At 38.0% G+C, this 15,052-nt stretch overlaps 3 protein-coding genes across 4 annotated transcripts in view; all 3 read right to left on the reverse strand.

Moving 5' to 3' along the window:
• Positions 1–744: 744 nt before the first annotated feature.
• On the reverse strand, positions 745–15,045 carry AK6 (adenylate kinase 6). Of its 2 annotated transcripts, none has more exons than XM_082374427.1 (5): positions 14,920–15,045; positions 12,746–12,838; positions 4,118–4,176; positions 3,860–4,005; positions 745–1,277 (listed from the first exon to the last, which is right to left on the reverse strand). In XM_082374427.1, exons 1-5 carry the CDS (start codon positions 14,942–14,944, stop codon positions 1,085–1,087), a joined length of 516 nt encoding a protein of 171 aa, XP_082230553.1. In that variant the 5' UTR covers positions 14,945–15,045; the 3' UTR covers positions 745–1,084. The 2 variants fall into 2 exon arrangements, with proteins under 2 accessions (XP_082230553.1, XP_082230552.1); XM_082374426.1 differs by lacking the exon at positions 14,920–15,045 and adding an exon at positions 14,724–14,831.
• LOC309619161 (survival motor neuron protein) overlaps positions 7,330–15,052 on the reverse strand; it is a 261,837-nt gene continuing 254,114 nt past the window's right edge. Inside the window, exon 10 of the mRNA XM_082374101.1 lies at positions 7,330–7,342. The gene's annotated coding sequence lies outside the window, so the exon portion shown is untranslated. The remainder of the gene's footprint in view (positions 7,343–15,052) is intronic.
• On the reverse strand, positions 10,941–14,742 carry TAF9 (TATA-box binding protein associated factor 9). The gene is made up of 3 exons (XM_082374263.1): positions 14,724–14,742; positions 12,746–12,838; positions 10,941–11,983 (listed from the first exon to the last, which is right to left on the reverse strand). Exon 3 carries the CDS (start codon positions 11,964–11,966, stop codon positions 11,169–11,171), a length of 798 nt encoding a protein of 265 aa, XP_082230389.1. The 5' UTR covers positions 11,967–11,983; positions 12,746–12,838; positions 14,724–14,742; the 3' UTR covers positions 10,941–11,168.

The raw sequence follows: 15,052 nt of genomic DNA on the forward strand, positions 1-15,052 counted from the left end.
ACAGCCATTTATATAAATAAATAAATAAATAAAATTTAAATGAAAATTAAAAAAAAAATTCTATCAACTTATAAAAAAAAAAAAAAATGCGTTCAATACACCTGACCTGCCAAACATCACAGCTTAGCCTAGCTTACTTAAAAAAATTTTTTTTTGGCTGCGCCGCGCGGCATGTGGGATCTTAGTTCCGAGACCAGGGACGGAACCCGCACCTCCTGCAGTGGAAGCCTGGAGTCCTAACGACTGGACCGCCAGGGAAGTCCCCGGCCTAGCCTACCTTAAACATGCTCAGAATACTTTCATTAACTTACAACTGGGCAAAATCATCTTAACATAAAGCCTATTTTATAATAAAGTATTAACTATCTCTTGTAATTTATTGACTACTGTAGTGAAAGTGAAACATAGAATGGTTGCATGGGTACAGAATGGTTGTGTTTATCAGCTGTTTGCTCTCACGAGCACCTGGCTGGCTGGGAGCCGTGGCTCCCTGCTGCTGCGCAGCGTCACGGGTACTGTGCTGCGTGTTGCTAGCCCAGGAAAAATCAAAATTCAAAGTGTGGTTTCTAGTGAACACGTATCGCTTTTGCACCATAGTAAAGTCGAAAAATCCTAAGTTGAACCATTGTAAGTCGGGCACCATCTGTATACGCTTTTGTACCTTTTGAATTTTATACAGAGTGCACGTATTACCACTTCATTTTTTTTTATTTAAAGAAAGAAATAAAAATGGAAGACTGATGCTTTATCTTTAGTCTAAGTTTTATTTTAAGAGATCATCTTCAATTTCTTCTGTAATAAAAGATATCCAACCATTTGATCAGATTTATTTATTCTTTAGTAACTGAAGCATTAAACAATTACAGTTTTAACTCTCAATCCTTAATAGTACTATTCATTATATTTGAGATTGTTTAGCTTTCTCATGGAGAAAAAAACTAAACATAAACCTTTATACTATCCACCTATGAGTCCAACAGCACAATTTCAATAAGGAAGTTGTACTGATACTGATAATTGAACAATTTATATGATGTCAGCAGAGAGGTATCAAGAGTGATTGTAAAGTGGCATTCTTGTTAAGTCAAGAGCTATGATCTTTGACCCACTGCTCTATCCATTTCAATATCTGATTGATATTATCCTCTAGATCTTCTGGTTTATTGCTCGGCAGCGGATGCACTATTTCTTCCTTGTAGGATCCCAAGGCTTCTTCATAAAGAACTTGAAAAATTTCACACTGAATATTGTCTTTTAGTTTCTTCTGATTATAACCCCTAGAAGGTAAAGAGAAGATAAACAAACTGAATGGCATTAACTGGAGTTTTAGGAACAAACTAGAAACTGGACACTTTTGAACACATGAAAAATCACGCAAAAATACTTCTTGTAGGCTCTTTACCTAGAGAAAACAGATTGGCATCTGTGAATATGAGAGACTTCTTGGACAAGAGAGAGGGTTAAACTAAGGACCAAAGTTTAGCTTTGTCTGAGACTTTTTTCCCTACAATCTGTCAGCCACTCAATTAGCAAACATCTACCTACCTCAAGCCAGATGCCAAGCTATGAGATAAATAGTCTATAGCTACGTTCCTAAATTTCAAAAGAGTTAAGGAGTTAAGGTATAGACACATAAAACAAATAGATGGCATATAATAAAATAAAATGCATATGATAAGGAATAGCATATACTGATTGGGTACTTGATCACACGGATGTATCTGTACTTTACCAATTCCAAAGACATTGAAAAAATTATATAATCTTTATGTGGATGTAAATTAGCCAACTAATTAGCTAGTGAAAAAAGATAAGGAAAATTCAAACTCAAATTAGTTAAACTTTGTAACAATCAAAATTAAATTGAAGTACTTAAAAGAGGATTAACTTTATGAAAAAACCCACAGAATGGGAGAAAATTTCTGCAAATCTTATATCTGATAAGGGACTTACATCTAAAATACATAAAGAACTCTTGTAACTTAATAAAAAAAGGACAAATAACCAAATTAAAAATTGGGCAAAAGATCTGAATAGATATTTCTCCCAAAAAGATATACAAATGGCCAATAAGCACATGAAAAGATGCTCAACATCATTAGCCACCAAGGAAATGCAAATGAAAACCACAATGCGATACTACTTCACATCCAGTAGGATGGCTACAATCAAAAAGATAACAAGGATGTAAAATACTGGCGGCTTCATACACTACTCTTGGCAATGTGAAGTGGTGCAGCCACTCTGGAAAATGGTCTGACAGTTCCCCAAAAGGTTACGTAGTTAATGTATGACCTAGCAATCCTATTCCTAAAGAAATTCAATACCCAAGATAAATGAATGAACATGTAATGTTCACACAAAAACACATGTATGAATGTTCATGGCAGCATTATTCGTAATTGCCAAAAATTGCAAACAATCCAAATGTCTATAATCTGATAAATGGATAAATAAAATATGGTATATCCATATAATGGAATATTATTTGGCATTAAAGAGAAATGAAGTACTGATACATGCCATAACACAGATGAACCTTGAAAACGTTATACTAAGTAAAAGCAGCCAGACACAAAAGATCACATTTTGTATGATTTCATTTATATAAAAAGTCCAGAACAGGCAAATCCACAGAGATAGAAGGTAAATTTCTGGTTGCTTAGGACTGGGGACTGAGGGGAAATGGGGAGTGACTGCCAATGGGTATGGGTTTTTTGGTGGGGGAGGGTTGATGAACATTTTTAAAAATTGGTTATAGTAATGGATATATAACTCTGTGAATATACTCAAAACCACTTAATTGTACACTTCAAATGGGTGTACAATTCACATGGTATGTGAATTTATCTCAATAAAGCTTTTTTTAAGAAGGTGATTAACTTTGTAAGTTTTTTCAACGGTTAAAACAAGACTACTTTCTCATAGTTTTTTCATACTTTAGTCTTTAGTTATTTACATAAAATAGTAATTTTTAATAAAAATGTTAAATGGTCTTTGAGAAAACACATATGTACTGTATTGTCTCTATTACTGCTCTGTTCAAATATTTTTAATGGCTTTTCCCTGACTAAAGAAAGATGATGAAAGTTTTAGGTATAGCTCCAACCTAACTTTCCTTATATATTTGCCACTATACTTTTTTGTGCAAGAATTTGCGAGTATCCCATCCAATGGTGCTTAGAGCTGACTATAGTCAGTGAGAACCACAAATTCTGAACCTGAAGTTAGGCAAACTTCTGGAGTTTTCCTTCTGGAGACTGCTTTCTAAATTCCTGTAAAATCCCCCTTTTTCCACAGCTTGAGTCAAAAGACAGTGGGAAAATGTCTTCCATAAAATTTTGCTTTTCTGGTTATTCTGGATTAAGTCTGATGCTCTCTTGAAGGGATGAACTCAAATATATTGTGAAATGTTAATTTATCTTGTTAAAGGTTGTAAAATATTCATTTATCTTTAGTTTTTCATAAGCTTTCCCATTTCTGTTGTGAGGATGATTTGAGTGGGTAATGTTCATTCCATAGCAAAGAGTATGTTATTGGCTTGGCTGTTTTCCTATAAAAGTTTTACATTAAGGAAAAAGCATGACTATGTAGGGTTGATATATAGTACATTTTACTGAATCAGACTGTCAGTTGAGGTATTCATTTACTCAGAAACTACTGCTTATGTTTTACGAATGCACCTTTTTCCGTTAGGTTCAGAATGTTGGTACCGTACAGACTTGGTTTATAATAAGACCAAAATAAAGTAGTCACGTTTTCAAATAGAACCTTTTATGATGTTCATGTTGGCCAACTTCAGGAATCTGAGTAAAAGTTTATATAATACTTTAAGGATTCAGTGTTCTTCCTTCCTTACCTAGTTTCAAGTCTTTTGTACAAAACACTGTTATCTGTTTTCAGCACAAATACTATATGAAACCAGCGTTCAGGGAAGAAATCACAACCATGGTAATCAACAATAACTCCACCTTCACTCATTTGGTTTTCTAACTCATCAACTACCTGTAAGAAAGGGGAGGAAAAAAAAAAAGATGAATACTCTTTAAAAAAACTGAGGTCAACTTTCCTATAAAATTTTTTTAAATGTATACTGTATAAAAAAGATTGTACTTACTCTGTCTTCATCTAAAATGGGACAATCATACTCTTCATCATAGCCATCATATAACTGCCCTAAAAGAGATTTACATTGGCATATTAAAGTAGTATTTTCTAAGTAACTTTCAGTAATTTTCAATTACTCTTAGAGACAAGGGAGGGCACTAATACAATAGATGTCACACGAATAGCAAATATAAAGAGCAGTATTGATAAATTAGAATTTTGTCTAGAAGGAAACTTGGATAACAAAATACCTGAAAAAGAATGAATAATAGCCAACTTCAGAATTTGTGGGGCTATTAGTAGAAGAGAACTAGTTTCATTGAGCTACAGATTGGTGCGAAGAGGAGACACATGGATACAAACACTCATACACACACTAACAGATTAAGTTCCAAATTTATTAGGCCAAGGATATGAAACTTATTAAAAGGAACAGCAGGTTCTCGATTCCAGAAATGACCCCTTTGTCACTGAGGTCACATCTTCATGGGGTTTGGGGAAGAAGAGTCAGTACCCAGATGCTCCTTTACTTCTAGAATTCCAGCATCCCCAAAAGCCAAGGGTTGAATATCTTATTTCAGAAGGTAAAACAAGAATGATGGGGGCAGGCATAAAGAAGGCAGATTTAAATCTAACATAAGAACTTTTCAACAAATTAAAGCTTCCTTTCAAAGGAAGTGTGCCTTAAGGAGGTGAGCCGTACCAATCCCACCCTCACCCTGAATCCCTAGGAGGTAGATACTCTAAGGCAGGCTTAGATCATTCTTTCAGCCATCTCGAAGAGCATGCTATAGTCTTCCCGCCTCTTTCCCCTTAATATTTTGGCACAGGTTGAAATGAGCTTCAAAGGAGCATGAGTTCTGAAGTGACGAAGCGGTGGTCCTGAGGGTTAGTGGAAGGCACAGAGGCAGTTTTAACTGTCTTCCTGGAGGGTCTGTGGGCTGATTCTGGGCACGTGAACCACTTCTCTAGCACCCCAGTGTGGCCTCTGACTTCTTGGGTTACAGTTCAGTTACCAGAAACTCTTACCAGCTAAAAAGTTAAACTGTCTTGGTATGGGGAAAATTGGTTAACAATACAGAAAATAATCTAAACCCTTACTTTACACCACAAACCCTAGGTGAATTAAAGAGCTAATTTCTTAATTCCAAAGATAACTAATGGAAAATTAAACCTACAAAGGTATGATACATTTGAGTTTGTGAAAAAAATAAAATAATTGATTGAAACATATAAAATGTTATATCTCTGTTTGATGAAAAATAATATAATTTTTAAAAAATGAAAAATGGCAGGGAGAAATACTAGGACAAAGGACTGAAATGTAGATTATATAAATACCTGAAATTCAAAATAACAGTAAGTAGCTTAACAAAGAATAAGAAAAACATTCACACAGGATGGAAAAGATAATTAGTAAACAATACATGAAAAAATACTGTACTTTCCCAGCTACTAAAGAGATGAAAATTTAAATGAGGCTTTTGATACCTGTTATATTAGTTATACATGCATTTAGTAAACTGACTCTGGAAACGTATAATTTTTAAAAGAAAAACGTCATACCCGTTCAGAGATTTCTTTTGACCGTTGAATTTCTAACCAGAAAAAAATTTAAAAAGATGCTTTAAAATGTTCAACAATAGCAAATTAGTTAAATCTTGTTTACTAACTTGCTAAAATATTATGTAATTAAACTTAAGTAAAATATTAGGTTGTTAAATTTCTATTATTTTTACAATACTATATATATATATATATATATATATATTTTTTTTTTTTTTTTTACAATGACACAAAATCTAAGAATACCTACAGCTGATTTTGTACTATGTGGGAATCTGGAGTAGATAAATGTTCCTTCATATTTTAAATCCAGACTAGTTAAATCTTTAAAAATATATGCTGTCTAAAACACAGACAACTATAGCAGTATTAACTTTTAGAATTAAAGTCTTTATATACTGCAATGCTGAAATGCAGGATTTCTTAAGTCATGTTAATACATATTAATAAAATAGTGTAATCCAAGCTTTCCAACATTCATTTCAAAAAACATTTATCAAACACCATGTACCAGTAATTACAGAGGTAAGGAATATATAATAGTGAACAATTGAACAAGAAGACCGACTCAGTCCTTCCCTCGAAGAGTTCACAATAAAATGGGAGATGACAGACAAGTAACCTGGAAATTGTAATATTTAATGCTGTGGATCATGGTGCTCTGGGAGCAATAACATGGGGACCTTTTAGGTTAGGAACATAAACTTGGAATATTAGGGGAGGCTTCCTGAAGCAGGTAACTTCTAAGTGGAAACTTGAAGCAGTTAGTTCAGGAAAAAAAGGTAGGTAAGACGATTCTTTTTTTTTTTTTTTTTTAAAGATCGTTTTGTGATCTCAGATTTACATCTTTATTCTTTTCTCTTTTTTAAATTATTTATTTATTTATTTATTTATTATTTATGGCTGTGTTGGGTCCTTATTTCTGCGTGAGGGCCTTCTCTAGTTGCAGCAAGCGGGGGCCACCCCTCATCGCGGTGCGCGGGCCTCTCATTATCGCGGCCTCTCCCGTTGCGGAGCACAGGCTCCAGACGCGCAGGCTCAGTAGTTGTGGCTCACGGGCCTAGTTGCTCCGCGGCATGTGGGATCTTCCCAGACCAGGCCTCGAACCCGTGTCCCCTAGCATTGGTAGACAGACCCTCAACCACTGCGCCACCAGGGAAGCCCGGTAAGACGATTCTTAACAGAGAAAACAAGATATTCAAAGGCAGAGAGACTAAGGAGGGCAAGCCTTTCAAGGGAGGAAAAGTCTTTAAGAATAGTTAGAAAATAAGTGATAAGCGCTCAGGGGGATTAAGGCCAGATTAAAAAATACCTTGAGGGACTTCCCTGGTGGCGCCAATGCAGGGCACACGGGTTTGAGCCCTGGTCCGGGAAGATCCCACATGCCGCGGAGCAACTAAGCCCGTGCGCCACAACTACTGAGCCTGCGCTCTAGAGCCCGCGAGCCACAATTACTGAGCCTGAGTGCCACAACTACTGAAGCCCGCGCGCCTACAGCCCGCGCTCCACAACAAAGAGAAGCCACCGCAGTGAGACCGCGCACCGCAACGAAGAGTAGCCCCCGCTCACCGCTGCTAGAGAACGCTCCCACGCAGCAACGAAGACCCAACACAGCCAAAAAAAATAAAATAAATTAAAAAAAAAAAAGACCTTGAAGGCTGCACTGAGTTTAGACTTTATCCCAAAGCAAACGAAAATCATTAAAGCATTTTAAGCATGAAATGACATGATTAATTTCAAATTTTTAAAAATCATTTTGATTTGTGTGTGGAGTTGGAAGGAAGCAAGTCCAGAAAAAGCATGGATACCATATAAAAGCTACTGCAGAATTTTAGGTGAGTGATAATTATAACCTGTACTACAGGGAACGGAGAGAGATGAATTCTAAACTTTGTTTCAAATTTCCAAAAAGAGGAAAAATTTGTGCTACTTTAGAAACTTCAACTGGTAGTCACATTTATAATTGTCTATACAGTGGATCTTCATATGGCAAAGCTTGATTTCATCAAATTATCGAAACTTAGAAAATTAAATCAGTTTCCTAAACAAAGTTTTATGATTTACTTAAATTACTTGCAGAAAAAAATCGATTGTGGAGCCGGTTAAAAGGCTTAAAAGACCTTCTTACCTTAAAAAGACCTTCCCAGCTGTCGTTAGTCAAGCTATAAAAACATGACCTTTCCTTTAACTGCCATCCTATCATTTATACACTTACGTGAAAGCCGTTCTTTAAAGCTAACGATATAGGGATGCTAGTCATCTATTTTGATGCTGCTGCCAGTACTTAAAAACATTTTCAAGATTTCCTCCTTTGGAAACATATTTATCTCAATCCAACAAGAAGCTTATAACTGTAATGCAATTAGTATAAGAAGTTAATTGGTTTAGAAGGATTGGGAGCTTTGATACCTGGCCTTTTATGCAGAGAAGAGAGCAATGAATTCTGCCAAGAGAAGTTAGCACCAAAAGATGTGGCATTCGAGTAGAGCCTTTGAAGGAACTGTTTATAAGACAGATGAGGAAGGGCATGTACAGATAAAGGGAATAGCATGTATAAGGACATGGAGATGGAAGACTCCCCATGCGTTTGAAGAATAGTGCACTGTGGGTAGACTTAAGGGGACATACGGCATAGTGGCTGCAGGGAAGGCTGAAGGTAAACTGTGGCCAGTTCATTACTTCATTAAGGTGGATGGCCTCTATCATTAAAAAGTTCAAGTAATTTCATCCCCTCTCCCCGCCCGCCCCCTTTTTAAAGGACATAATGATGGTGTACAGAAGAGGGAGGGAAGAGATACTGAAGAAGAGATTCAGCATGAACGGTCTTGAGAATGGTATAGCGGTACCAAAGGGACACAGCGTTAATGGTCTCAGGAATGGGATAGGGGTATCAAAGGGATTTTTTAAACTATCAAGATTAGGAGACAAGTGCATCTGTGTAGTGTGTAAATGGGTTTGTAATGTGTGGGTGACAGGAATCAGGAATGGGCAAGCAGAGTCAGGGATGATTTCAGAACATGTGCTTTTTAAACATTAATTTGGAAATACCTGGGAACTATCCAAATTCTTAGATCTAGTAGATGTCTAGATATTGGGCTAAGTGTTAATTATAAATTTAAGAGTTATAAGCAAAAAGGACTAACTAGTCCTGAGTCAATGAAATTACCAGAGGGAGGGGCAGGATTACAAGATGGCTGCAATGAGTTCACAGGGGAAAGAGGTATATGGTGGGAAGGAGAGAATCAGATGAAAAGATTGGGAGAGCAGTGTTGGAGAGAGGACAACGGCGAAGTTAGTTTCAAAGCCTTCCAGTGGTAGTTGATTCAGGTGAGGGAAAAAAATGCGATACACATAGGTTAGAGCGGGAATGGCAAACTTCTGTAAAGGGCCAGACAATAAATACTTCAGGATTTGCAGCCTAGTCTTTAGCTAGTGGCTCCTACAAAAACAGCTGCAGCTTGCCAACCCCTGCATTAGAAACACATCAAGATTTTAAGTGTTGAGGGCCAGACATTTGAAATGCATCCAATGTCTAGACGTATGAGCATCCTGGGGTTAGGCACAGAGGCTGAAGACTGATAAAACTGGTGGCAGGAAAATTAAGGATGCTGGTAAAAGTTTAATTAAATGATTGCATATGGGAAAGGACATCAAGTGAGGAATGCAAGACTGGAAGAACAGGGATAAGAAAAGCATTCTTAGTCACTCCACATTCAGGACTCTCCATAGTTTTATTAAGCTTAATTCCCCACCTAATTTTTCCTGCTTTAGTTCTAAATGTCATAAAGAAGGTCTCTTACAAATACAGCCATTCAACATGACTACTAGGATGGCAATAAACTCCACTGAGACACAGTTGTTTAAAACCAGTTTTGTTTTTTGTCTCATTACTTATAGCAGGGTTTCTAAACCTGAAATACTACTCAACTTTTGAGTTTGATAATTGTTATGGGCGTGGAGGGCTGTCCTGTGAGTTGTAGGATGTTCAGCAGAATCCCTAGACTCTACCCATTAGAGGTCAGTAGCAACCCCCTCACCCCAGTTATGACTACCAAAATATCTCAGAAGGTGCCATATGTCCCCTGGAGGGCAAAATCACCCCCTGTTGAGAACCACTGCTTTATAGAAGATTGCGTGGTTTCCCTTAAAACACATTACCATTTGGAAAAAATGAGGAGGCTGAATGTCTCAGACTATTTCCTAGTAAGATTTTCAGATACACTCAGATGGCATCTGGGGGAAAAAATCTGGTACATTTTGAAAAACACTATAAAGCACCTCATCTAACACATGTCAAATCAGATCAGAAATCCTTTATCTGGCATAATGGGAGGGAAAAAATCTCCACTTTTCCTTTAAGGCAGATTCTCATGAAATAATCTCATCAATAAAATACAAAGAGGATGGTCAGGACCATGCACCATCAAGTGTACACACATGGTTTGAGTACAAGTAGAGACTCAGTGAAGAGGAAGAGGAGTGTCTCACCGTGGATTATCCTTGGTCTGGTGTTACTGTTGCTCTCAGTGCTATTCATGACAGATTATACAGTAATTTCATTAAGTTTAGAAATATTGAGTGGGTGAGATGAGAACTGGAAGACATGACTGAAATTGACTGATGTATGTGACTCTGAAATCACTTGTCAAAAATAGTAAAGTTCAACAGGCAAAGGAACAAAACCAGATTTCATATAGGTATAAAACGGAGAATGACAAGCTATGCACAGTAGCAAATAAAGACCTAAGTTTTATTAACTATAATTTGAATGCCAAACCTGGATTAAAAATATAAGCATGATACTAGTTTATAGTATCAAGAATATGACAAGCAAAGATGCACAAAAAGTGATCTGCTAAAAGGGATAATGGGAAAAAAACTTCAAAAATTTTTAAGTGGTAAGATACTGGGAGCCACACCAAGGGTCCTTAAATATATCCAAAGGGATAGAAAAATGGGACCTAGGAAGAAGTCTGGCAATTGGCTGAAGATTCGCTATAAATAAAAATCCTGACCAAGTGGTGTCTCTAAAAAACAGACATGGTATATACTTCAGCAATCTGAAAGAATGGCTGGTAAGAGTGACTTATACACCAGAGATCATAGTATGACCTAAATATCTGAAGACAGTAGAAGTGACTCTATTGGTAAGGAACAGACTGCAACAACTTCAAGCTTTTGCAACTGTTATTTCTGTTGGTGATAATGAGGCAGAAAATTGCATCTAAAAACGTAAAAACATTATCGCCAAAGTACCAACAATCAAATGGATGAATTACAACTTTATTTTTTACACTTAAAGGCTGATGAAAAACGATTACTAATCCTATTAAAGAAAATCCAACACAACATCTCAATTGAAAAGTACGGTAACCATATTTACTCATTAAATACTATTTCTCTAAAACACAACATGGAAACATCTAGCATGCATGTTTAATCTCAGTACAATGGATTCAAAACCAAGCATACAGGTTACATGCATCAAGGCTAAATTACAAATTATCATAGTCATCATCATCATCGTCATCATCATCATCATCATCTTCACGTTTTCTTTTCAATGCATTTGATGCTTCATTGGCAGTATTCTGTGATGACACCATGTTAGTGGTAATAAGAATATTTTTGGACCCAATTAGTGATGGATTAATTAGAACATTCTGAACTGCTGATGTTGCAGGAATTGATGCTTTTACAGCTGGGGATTGTGAAGTGGGCATCTGTACTGTGAACCTTTGCCCTGTGAGGGACACTGGAGTCCCTACTTTAGTTGAAACAGACATGGTTTGTGGGGTTGGCGTGCCAAGCGTGGGAGTACTTGGTCTGCTAGTAACTGAACCAACACTTAACCGTGGAACTGTTATTCTTCCTGCAGAAGTAGATGCCTTTTTTTGTAAGGATTTAAGTCTATAATTTGGAGCAGTCAAGCAATATCTATCAGGTGGCAATCTAGGACCTGAATATGGCTTGATTAATGGCAAAGGGGTTTGATTCCTTTGCCTTGCAATATCTAATAAAAAATCTCTTGGGGGAGGAGAGGTAAAAGACTGGTCAGCACGACACTGGATTGCCAATCGCACATCATCTGCATCGACAGTAGCCTTCTTAGCATGACTTGAATAAATTTTTGCATCATCTAGAATTGTGGTCACATATCGGAAGGCAAACTCCAACATCTGATTTATAACTCTTGGTTCATATTCTGTAATCCCCATATCCTTCAGGATTTGTGCCATCATCTGTGCATCTTTCGGCATGCTCTTGGGAGAAGCCATCTTGCCAGACTCCATGATATCCGGTGATCAGACTTTAGATCATTTGAAAAAAATATGTACATTAGATCAAACCTGAAATAGTTACTTTAGTAGCAACTGTCAGGAACTTTAAAATTTTTAAATACATGTTAAATTTTTTAAAATTTGAATTAAAAAAATACGTTAAATCTTTTTAATTTTAATGAGGCACATTTAAAGTTCCCTTCACTTAAATTTATTGAGTTTCTACCCATTAGAGAATATAAAAAGATGAAGACACAAATAAGGGAGTGATAAAAGATTGGGGAAAAACCGGGTAAAATAACCAAAAACATACATCACTTTAAAATATGTGCAGTTGCTTACAGGCATGCACCTATAAACTAATCTAAGAAAAGACCACAGGACAGCCATGTCCTACGGCCTGAGTTCAAAATCATGTCCTTCCAGTGAGCTCATATACTCACTGTCTCCATAGATATATATGCTTAGCACCGCCCTGACCTTTACGTGTTCGCCCAAAATACTCTCCCTCTTCCTCATATTCAAACTGTCCTAAGTCCAATCTTCGTGGAAGCTATCCCACTTATTACTGTCCACAAGAACTGCTAGCCAACTGCAGAGGGGATGTAGTGGTCAAAATAACTAGGACACAGCATGAGACAATATGTTCTATTTCTATGGGTCCCCCACAGAGCATAAATTCCTTCATGGCAATTTTTCTCTGCTTTTTGTACCTTCTCACAATTACAGTACTAATACTCCATTATTTCTCTCACTTTTTTAAACAAATCTAACACCAAAGTGCCCCTTACCTTCTCGAGCTAAATCACCCACATTAACGTATTTCAGTCCTGATCTTGATGCAAGTTCTTTGCCTAGCGTGGTTTTTCCAACCCCTGGTGTACCTGCAAGACAAGCCACAGAAAAATACTGTTCATGAAATACTAATTAGACTTTAGCCACCAATGTGCCCTTAAGGTTCTTAACAACTGAAAAGTTTCCTAATTAGCAATCCTATATAAAATTACACACACCATAATCTAATCAAAACTACCCAAAGCCTGCTGAATATCAGAATTTCACCCAGTGTACCTGATTTTACCAGGAGTGGTGCTTGGGAGAATCTGATGACAACTACAGACTGTCTGCCACCACCATGGAAATTCCCAGAATAAAACTAGCCACCTCAAATAAACTGCCATCATTTATTTGCTTTAATTTAAAAAAATTAAATTGTTCATGGAAAAAAGTTAAGCAGTATGAAAGAATATCCACTATACTCTTCCCTAGAGTCAACCAGTGTAAACCACTTTCTTACGTATCTCTCCAAATAAATCATATACATATGTTTGTGTATACATCCATATATATGCATACATATGGTAGCATAGTACATACGTGTACATATACACACATTGCGTGCATACATACATACACACACCATATATTTCCTTCTACATAAATGGCCATACTATACATTGTTCTTCACCTTCCCTTTTTTATATTTATTGTTTCAAGATAAATAATCAAACACTTAATTTTCAGCTTGAACTAATGCCACTGAAATTATAAAACCTGATCATTATAATTAAAGATAAAAGGAATAAGTCAACTCTACCTATAAGGGCAATAACATTTTTACCTCCAGTCCACTATAATACACCAAGTCTGAATCCTCAACTCACCATGTTCTCAATAAAACGCTCACATTTAGACTTTTGACGATATGGCTTAATATTAAAAAACCAAGACACTGTCTGACCCAAACAAATCAGATGTTGTAAAATCTTCCCCTTAAGGACGCTTAAAGGCTAAATATTAATCTGTTGAGGTTAATCTGCTGCTCTCAGAAACAGACAGGACTTGTGCGCTGCCAATATGCTTACGTTTTGTTAAAGGATAAAACTTGGCTTTGTTCCACAAACAGCGCCTCAAATTTTATTGTGCTGCAACAGCATCTACACCCATTAGATTTTTCCAGGAATGCCCTATGATGCTATTAAATGCTACAATTTAGTAAACATTTTCAGAGTTAAACGACCAGAAATAATATTTTTTAAAGTCGGTATGCGGCATTTTACTACCCCTCACATGTAACAAGCGCCCTGAGTATGGATCCAAAGACCCAGAAAAAAACCCACGAACAGCCCGGAAATTTTACAGCATCTCTACGAGAAACGACCAGAGATACTCGGTAGATGCCTTTGCTTCTTAAAACACAAAGAAAAAGCCCCTGATGCTAACTCCGCGAGCGTATACAGCAAATTCATCACCCCACACGGCAAACATCCAAACCCGTTCATCGAAACCTGACTCTCAGATACAAAGAGAAAATAAGAGACGGCCCTAGAAGCCTAAGGACTAAAACATCCACCATTAACGGATCTACTAAGGGCCAAATACTGCCTTACCTTATCTCGCTAACAACCCAAAGACAGCTCTGCCAAGTAAAGAAGCAACAGCCATTTTACAGACAAAAACCTGATTACGAAAGATTAGGCAGCTTGCCAAAAAAGGGAGCTGGATATTATCTACCTCTCTCCGCCTCACCGAGTAGCCAACCTCTGAGCAAAACAATTAACGTCCGTCGTCCCCTCGCCCCCCCGCCTCCTGCAAAACCGTCGCGAGGGCCGGGAGTACAGGCCCTGACAACTATCAACGCCACGCGACCCTCACCGAGCCTCTCAATAGAACACTAAACGACCCCCCTTCGGACTTTCCAGGCCGCAGAGCACTCCGCGCCCCGCGCCAGCCCCGCCGCCCACCACCACCCCCAGCGCGCCCCCTGACCGGTGAGCAGGATGTTCGGAAGCAACATGGTCTTCGCCGCGCTGGCTCCCGACGCCTCAGCACAGGCGCCCTACACGCGACAGGGAGGGGCCGGAAGGGGAGGGTAACGGCAAGCGCCAGTGGCGCCGGGGTACTCGAGGCCTGGAGTGGCGCTCGCGACCCACCTCCGCCGCCTCGTCACCCACCATTGGGTTACCTGGCTTTCTATGACACGCTTCCATCGCAGGGTCCGAAGTACGAGCACAGGTCGGGTCGGCACTTCGGGTCAGGCAATGCGCTGGATGCCTAAGACAGTAGCTCCTTAGGAGGCCCCGCCTTTCGGGCTGTGT

Source organism: Balaenoptera borealis (assembly GCF_965194805.1).
Source record: "Balaenoptera borealis genome assembly, chromosome: 2".
NCBI classification, from domain to species: Eukaryota; Metazoa; Chordata; class Mammalia; order Artiodactyla; family Balaenopteridae; genus Balaenoptera; species Balaenoptera borealis.